The 8983-nt window shown below is 34.0% G+C and overlaps 1 protein-coding gene across 8 annotated transcripts in view; it reads right to left on the bottom strand.

Moving 5' to 3' along the window:
• Positions 1-5885, bottom strand: part of LOC110459911 — a 44598-nt gene extending 38713 nt beyond the window's left edge. For all 8 annotated transcript variants that reach the window (XM_021512467.1, XM_021512456.1, XM_021512431.1 and 5 more), the window contains exons 1-2: positions 5769-5885; positions 3052-3880 (exon numbers count right to left, since the gene is read on the bottom strand). In XM_021512467.1, the coding sequence (XP_021368142.1) occupies positions 3052-3865 (814 nt within the window). In that variant the 5' untranslated portion in view covers positions 3866-3880; positions 5769-5885. The remainder of the gene's footprint in view (positions 1-3051; positions 3881-5768) is intronic.
• Positions 5886-8983: the final 3098 nt, after the last annotated feature.

The following is an 8983-nucleotide window of genomic DNA, read 5'->3' on the forward strand; positions in this document are numbered from 1 at the left end:
CGGCTAGTATTTAAATAAACCTGATCACTATCACCCAATCCAACAATATATTTAAACATTTAATCTATACCAAGGCATTGTGCCATTTTGAAAATCTCTAGAATCTAGTCACAGAATTATTTCATATCAACAAACTGAATAGTATTATCAGTCTGTGTTAAAAATAGGATGTTTGAAGACCCTCAACCTGTCAGGGAAGAGAAGGATATTGGTTGTCTATAAGGGAAGGTTGTTCAGTACAACCAATAATTGACTAAGATTGTAGCTAATTCAATGGGTAACCAAAAATAACTTATTTACCATATAAATTAAATTATGACCACTTATGATCATTCCAAGTAATGTGAAGGTCAGAGCAGATTATCTAGATCTTATTTGTGTGGTCTGTCAATATATCTCTCGGGGAAAGATGAATTTTACATCAAGTATATGACATTTTAATGGCCTTATAAGACCTGATAAAATGTTTTGCAATTAATTGCTTCATTAAATATATACGTATATATATATGTATTTTGATACCGTAATTTTCCAAATGACAAAATGATAACATACACTAGTATTGAAGGTCCACAAAATTCAGTTTATATGTTATAAATCTTCTTTTTAATTTTCTAAACTTAATTAACATTGAACCTTCATAAGGTAGTTTGAATATGTCCCTCAAAATTTAACTGCTATATAGCAACACAACTATCGATCCTTTATAATGGGACTTATTACGCTTTGCAATTTATTACGATAACTGGTGGACAGATAATTGCCTTTATTTGATGATATCAATGGTACAGTAAATGTGAAACAATGATACAATTGCGATTAATAAACTATTGCTAAGTGTACTTTTGTCCACCATCGGAAATCTACAAATGATTATATAAATTTATGTCTATGTTTTTCAAATGTTATAACAAAAAACTGTCAATTTAATATGAATTGATTTTATATTTACTGGCTGTATGAAGTCTTTCCACATGCCAAGTCTCTGTAAAGGTAAAACTCAATTTTCTGACCGGTACATGTAGATTATATTTTAGTTTTAGTTTTTGCGAATGTTCTTCTGTTCTTGAGAATATTTATTGTCCAAAAACTCCATCAATGACTATCATCAAAGATATTGCTGACCAATCCTCTCCTCATTCTGAGATATTGCTGACCAATCCTCTCCTCATTCTGAGATATTATATTATTTAAGAGTAGGCAATCGTAGTTTTCTGAAGAATTCTTTTTATGACAATTCGTCTTAACTCTGCAAGAGTTAGTGGCTATTTGTTTTACAGATTCTTGTCTTTCATTTTGTATTTAAATTCCAAAAGCTAACAGCATATATACATTATATATATATGAAAGCGATTTTGCCCATTTATCATTAAAATATCCTTTTGTAATTGAAGGTATATAAAAGACATATATGTATCATTTAAAAAAACTTAAAAAGTGGAAAAAAGATGACTTAATCACTGTATATGTATTACTATCTTTCTTTCAGTTTTTTCTTATCTTTTGATAATTAATGTATAAAACATTGCACTCCAGCTTGTTTTTTTTTGGTTAAGCCAGAATGAGGCTGTCAGAATAAATAAATGCCTATACAATAATTGTTATATAGATTATAAGATACTTGGTCTTCGGTTGAAGGCAAGGAAACAATTGATTTCCAATAAACCTTATTTTAATTTCGAGACAAACTAGTATGAGATGAAAAGCATTTCTCTGTAAAGCCTTGCTGTACTAGGTCCTTATTGATTATTTAATAATAAATAATTGTATTTGTGCAGGGGTCCTTCTCATACTAGATCAATATTTCTATTTACTCCCATCCCATCTGTCAATAATTGTTTTCCGTGAGGTAAATATGACTACCCTAACATCATAACAATTTGGATTCTTGATTAAATTATATTTGTGGATGACAAATCAGGTGCTCACAACTTTATTTAGCTGTTTGCAAACTGCTCTTCAGTTCAATATGCGTTGAAATGTATTTTACACAGTTTCCCAACATATACTGTATGTATGATACACGTATAAGAAAATGGTAAACTTTAATCAATACATTAAATCAATTTCAGGTATGAACACCACATATATATTCATGGGTATGCAATTTTATATTGAAGGTGTACTAGCCAAATAGAAGATTTTGAAATACCTTTTCTTAAATGACCTTAGCTGTTGATAGGAAAACCCTATAAAACTAGTGGAATTGTAAACATATAGAGCTGTTGATAGGACAACCCTATAAAACTAGTGGAATTGTAAACATATGGTGATATACCCCTTGCTTTTGCTTGATCCAAATAAATCCAAGGTTTCCAATGTTAGATCATTCTCCCTACCTCTCTAAATTTTAATATGGCTTTTGGATTGCGATCATTTTGTCAGTTTTAAACAAGCACTGTTCAAATCTGAACTCTGTTTTTTTTTTCTTTAAAATATTTTGCAATTTGGAAAGTTTCAAAAAAAATGTTAAAAGCAGATGCATGTTTTAATTTGTAGGGTTTTAAATCTGTCTTATCCTGAAAGGCAATCAATATGCAATATATATTGCACTGTTTATGGAATGTAAACTAGCATGCCTTACTGCCAAAATTAACTGGTCTCAGGATTTTCTCAAATCAATAACAGGACCGACAGACATACAGGTGTCAGTTATTTTTCATAATGAATGTAACATATATTTCTATGCACTACCAGTAGCTTTTAGAGGAATTCTTCAAAAAATGCCAAGTGATCAAAATTATTTTCTTTGCAGAACAAATTAGTTAATATTGCATAGTGTCACTAAATGCTTTCCTGGAATACATGATTAATGGACAATAAAGAAATACAAATACTAGATATTTTAATGATGATGCATAATGTAAATGTACAATCATCGTTGAAAATTAAGAATTCTATCAGCAAAAAATGTGTTAGTTCTACTGCAACTGTTAATCGTATAGGCAGTTTAACATGCATATATATATATACATGTATGTACATAGTAGTGAAAAATGTGTGACAGATATTATGTAGAGATACATATGAGTAACGTTGGCCATGACTTACTTGAGCGTAGCTGGTCCCTGGATGCGCGTCCGGTCTTAGACTCTAACCTATTCCTGTTCTGTGAGACAGACATGTTTGACATGCGACTGTCACTCCTCTTGATTGGTTTATCACCACCATCAACTTCATCTTTTATGATTTCTGGAATTGCATTTTTATTACTAGTAGAACAACGTTTGGTTTTTGATTTTCCTTCCAGTTTGTCCACACTACTTCGCCCGGTTACTTTGATTGGGACATCCGTCCCCAGCTCCACACTGTCTTCGTCACTCTGAACCTCTCTCAGAGAAACCAGGTACTGATCCCTTCCCTCTGCCGTCTGCCACTCACGTGGGATAAAAATTACATCATTTGTCAAATCCTTCCATTGTGCCATTAGTTGATACTCTAGACCTCTAGGAATATGACTAGATATGTCATCGTAGAAATACAAATACCTCGATAATTGTTGTAGAATGTTTCCTGAGGAGGCCTTGGTATCCTCAAACAAGAATTTCTGAGATCCCTCGTCATTAGACAAGGAACTGTCTAGGTGGTTTTTTATGTGTGTCACAGCACTATTTATGTGGGGAAGTAAACTTTTCTTGCCAAGTCCGTCACCAAACGGATCTTGTTCTGCCTGTTTCTGGGCCTCACGCTCCTTGCTGGCCAAATATGCTGCCACTTTGGGGTTAAGGCGAGCATACTTGAGACTTTCCGGCAGGTCCTCCGGCATCTTCCTGTACCGCCTCCCCGGGGCTTGCTGGTCTGATTGGTCATAGAAAAAGAATTTGCTCCTTTCTGCTGCCATTTTGCCAGTTGCATCTCCTCCCATCAATTTCAGACAAACCTAAAATTTAAAAACATATGTGTCAGAAGAAAGATACTTACATTTATTCATCATAGCCAAGTTACTTATCAATTGTTAGTCAATTCCCAAATCAACTGTGAGTTTTGAGAATGGTGACTGAACTCATTACTACTTGTATTGAGATATATGTCATAACATTGGTAATAGCTGGCTGCACTGGTTATTCCATTTATTGAAATCTTTATCTACCCCAAATTTAAGAGAAGATCTGAAATCTAAATATCAATTGTCAAAATCAATGAATGAATATAAATATTAGTTTATTGAACTGTATATTGCATGCATAGATCTGCATAATGCACATTATTCAATTTGTCGTTCAGATTCACAGGACTAAACATGTCGACATTCTGAACATGTTATACAGTTTAGCACTTAAATGTGTATTAAAATAATTACAGATACCAGCCTTTCATGTCAAAATATTACAGTTTCTTACTACTGGTCATTCTGAGAGCAAAATATACAAAATAAGATTCAAAACATTTTAATAGTGACTATATTTACTTGAGTAGTTTGAATATTTTAACAGAAGCTGAAAAATATTGGAGAGTTGGAAATTCATCACGCCGAGTTATCTTGTTAAGTATTGTTGATCAAGATGCATCATCCATGTAAAATTGAATTGGCTGAATTCTTCCATAAGGTTCTACCTTACACGTCGTTTTCGATAAAACTTTTTCTCACCGGGTAAGACTGGGTTTTAGATACACATGTCACATGATAGAGGGGCATGACAGACAGCTAGACACTGTACTTCTGGTATATTCTGAAAATCTGAGGGTCTCACAAAATATATGAAAAAAACTGCCTGGTGTGTGTATCTATACTGCATAACAACAAGGTAGTAGATGCATCCCCTTCCTTAAGGACGTGACATTTCAGCAGTTTTTGTCCAAATTCACTTTTGTTTTATTTCTACGAAGTTGGTTCGCTACTGACTTATTTACATGTATTGCCCACTAATAATATACCATGTGACTGCCAAATCATGTGACTTTTGTTCTGGAAACTTGAATCTTGGAAACAACATATTGTTTTGACATTTTATTGGTGGACATAACAAATATCCTATCATGCATAATGTTCTATTTCTAGAGTATATTGGAAAAAAAATCACAACTCTAATTTTGGGAAAAACAACATCAAAAATCACATTTTTTTGGGAAAATTCAAACTTTTGAAGTTCAAACTTTTGAAGTTCTATCATTTTGAAACCTTTTTTTGTAATGAGTAAGAAAATAAAGCATTCTTTTAATCAGATAATCTTTTCTATAAACCTTCTCTGACTGTAGTTATTTGGTAACTTACAACACTGACAGTTTTATCATTATGTGAGAAATTTATAGTAATTTTAGTCGAGTTCAATACAATTGATACATCAAAAGTAAAAAAGGCAGACAGTGGCAGTGCTTCTCAATATTAATACCTTAAAGAAAGTTCATTTTACAAACTATCTGTGGTAATATTTGCGCTACTTAACTATATGTGTTAGAATCTATGCCTGCTTTAAGGAAATAAAGTTTCAAACTTTCATTTTCATAACTACAGCTGTACAGTAACAGTAGACAAACTTCACGATATCTGTAATGATAGTTATGTTATGTCTACATGATTATTTCATGGAAAATGTCGAAAATATCAAACTTCAACGCAAACAGTTAGCCTAGCTACGTGAAACGAATACAAACATGTGAAGGGGCATGTCACAGACGGTGACCCTCCATATACACGTCTGTGTTCAATGATTCATAGACAACAGAGCGTGTCCGTAGCACACCTGTTTCTCTGTTTTGATTACGGTTTTCTATCTGTTCAACATACAAAAGTTCCCGAACGAATATTTAGCAATGTAAGTAATAGTTACCGTTCAATCAGTACGATCGATATCCTTCACTACGACTTATTTTTCACAGTTTGCTCCATATTACACGTCCAATCGAAGTACCTGTCGCCTGTGTCCGCCATCTTGTTTACAGCGCCATTACTCGGTCAACTTCGTAACTAGGCAACACAGGACGCTTTGGCTAAGTGTGCCCACTTCTCGATGAGAGAAAGTTAGGAGAGATTGATTTATAGTGTAGATAAAATACTTATGTGGTATGATAAAGTAAACTTTACTAGCACGAGACAGTTAAACTAGTATGATTATTTCTGCTGAAAATAATTCTAGCTGTTTTGATTAGAGATCGAAAGATTATGAGTGACATAACGTTATGTAGAGTAGACCACTGTCTCTAATATTAAAAAAATGCTGTGTCTTTCCGATTTAGAGTCTGACCTGTTGGAAGATACATTATCACGTTACATACATTGTATTTATATCAATAAATAAAACAGTAGATCTATATCTGTCTGAAAATATGTTTTTAGTGATCATAGTTAACATACAATACAATAGGATAAATAATCGATGCAGGACACTCTGCCTCCATATCTTAATATATTTTTAACGTAGGCCTACTTGGAAATTATTATTTATTAATTGTCATTCCCTGAGATTTCTTTATGGCCGACCAAATTATTGTTTTCAGTTCAAGGTTTTTTCAATAAGTATCAATTATTTTAAGATTAACGTTGATGTAACATATTCGGGGAGATTGTTCCAGATTCGACACTAACCATAAAGCTAAATGGATATTTCCGAATATCATGCTTGCAATGTTTTTCCCTGATATTCTATGCATGTCCCCTTGTTCTAGACGATGTATCTAAGGCGAAGATTCCTTTGTTACCTAATGGTCAAGTTGGTTGTTTATTATTTTAAAAAACATTTATGAGGTCGCAGCCTCTCAATCTCCGGTAGGCCTATGTCAGGGTTGGAATACCTATATCCTTTTCAAGCGCTCTCGGTGTGGTAACTCTTACCTGGTAACGGTTTCACGGCTCTTCTTTGTACCTTTTATATGCATTTAATATCCTTTATTTCATGTGGGCTGCATTTTCTAGATGAGGTCTTACTAATGCCTTGAAAAGTTGTTTGAAAGAAACCCGATCCAAATAAATGAATGATCTCCTAATGAGTCCCAATATGCTGTTTGCTTTATTTACTGCTTCCTGTATATGAGCCGAGAAATTAAGTTTAATATGTAGAAGTTGGAATAGATTTTTTTTGTTAACAAAACTTAAATTGAGCATGCCGCATACCCAGCCATCAAGCACATTTGCATCCAACTTATTTAACCTTTGATCAGAGCCATAACTCGTTACATTACAATTGTATCCTAATCTATATGTCTCTGCTTTGATATATATTCAAGAGATGGATCTCACATTGACATACATAGAGTTTAATGAACGTGTTTGTGCATCTTCTCTGTGCCGGGGTAATGCAGGTACATGACACTTAAAATTAACCAAGAGTATCTTGCGGATTAGAAGTTACAGTCTGAACAAGTTTTCACTTAAAGACATTTGACCTAGAGGTGAAGGTCACTGTGACCTTTATAGTAATACTTCTGAACTCTCTCTCTCTCTCTCTCTCTCTCTCTCTCTCTCTCTCTCTCTCTCTCTCTCTCTCTTTTGTTTCATTATTGATTTGTGTAAAATTACTTGATGTTGCCATGTACATTGTAAAAAAACATTTCTGGGAGAAGGCTTCATAAGTTGGAATAACTTGTGCCTAATCCATTTGCAAATTCTGCAATAAAATATGTTTAAATCAAATAAAAGTATTGTCTCTCAAAGTGTAGTAATACGTACTATTGCACTTCACACCTTCTGTTGGTGATGCCGTCACCGTACATATAGTTTCATCACGATGGCGTTAACGGTCTAATTTTTACACTGCCCTCCGTGCAACTTGAGAGTTTCAGCAAAATTGCATTGCAGATGAATAACCTTTGACCTGGAGATGTACATGTACATGTAGGTCAAGGTGACATAAAATACACTTGAGCAGACTGTACATCTTCTCTGGATATTGCAGGTACATGTGCACTTCAATTAGACTTCATCAACATATCTGTAAATAACACTCCAAAAGTTACAACCACAATAAGATTTTACAGGTAATTACGCATTTATCTATTTTTGATCATTGACTTAAAATAAAAATAAATTGAATGAATGTCACTGTGACTTAATAACATTTCCCTGCACGCCGTCTGTAGGTAAAGCAGCTATGCTTAAAGTTTGATAAGATATATTCAACAGTCTACAACTAAAAGCCCGGATAAGATTTCATTGGAGATTTTGTATTTATTTTAGCTTTGACCTAGAGGTGATATAATATAAGCAATTATACTGACCAGTTTCTGAATGTGTTACACTTTTTTTTTTACAAAAAGGACTATCTTACCTTTGACCCAATAGCATTAAACTTCACACCTTCGGTCACGGGTGATTCAAGTACAGTTGAAGTTTAATCAAGATATCTTCAGGGTTTAAAATCAACAACAATGGCAAAAAGCAACGTCAAATATTGTAATTCGTTTTAGCTTCTTTTTAGCGCTTTACCAATCAGCGACTTAGAACTACCATCATTTCATTGTTTGCGTGTACTAGGTATTTTTTAATGCCTACGCTAGGAGTCTAACCTCTGGTTTACTAGTCTTACGCTCTACCGACTGAGCTAAAACAAAATCTCGAATCTCGAGTTTTCCATGGTCATAGCGATTCCTTTGCAAATATCGCTGAGAATTTTGTCACATCTCCCGGGTTCCTACATGGGCGCCGATATAACAGAGATCATTATGTTTCAATGCCTCCGCTAGGAATTGAACCCGGGATCTCTGGCTTACTACTAGTCTTACGCTCTACCGAATGAGCGATTTAAAGAGAAAATTCTCCTTAGCCGAGTCGGTAGGAAGTGGCTAGTATTTCAAATTGCAATATTTAATTTGAGCACATAGTCTTCAAAAATCTTAACCACTCTAACGGTAGGCCTACCGCGTACCTCATGAGAACTGCGGTTTTGAAATTCCGTAATAGATGTCTGTGTCGTTAGCCTGCCGATGACATACAACTTCAATGAAATAAAGATAAAAGTAGTAAATAAATTGTGTTTCAGAAATTCCGTAATAGATGTGTCGTCTGCTTGCCGATGACAGATATCTTATTACAGACTAAGATAAAAGTATT

Source organism: Mizuhopecten yessoensis, unplaced genomic scaffold, assembly GCF_002113885.1.
Source record: "Mizuhopecten yessoensis strain PY_sf001 unplaced genomic scaffold, ASM211388v2 scaffold1319, whole genome shotgun sequence".
Taxonomy (NCBI): Eukaryota; Metazoa; Mollusca; class Bivalvia; order Pectinida; family Pectinidae; genus Mizuhopecten; species Mizuhopecten yessoensis.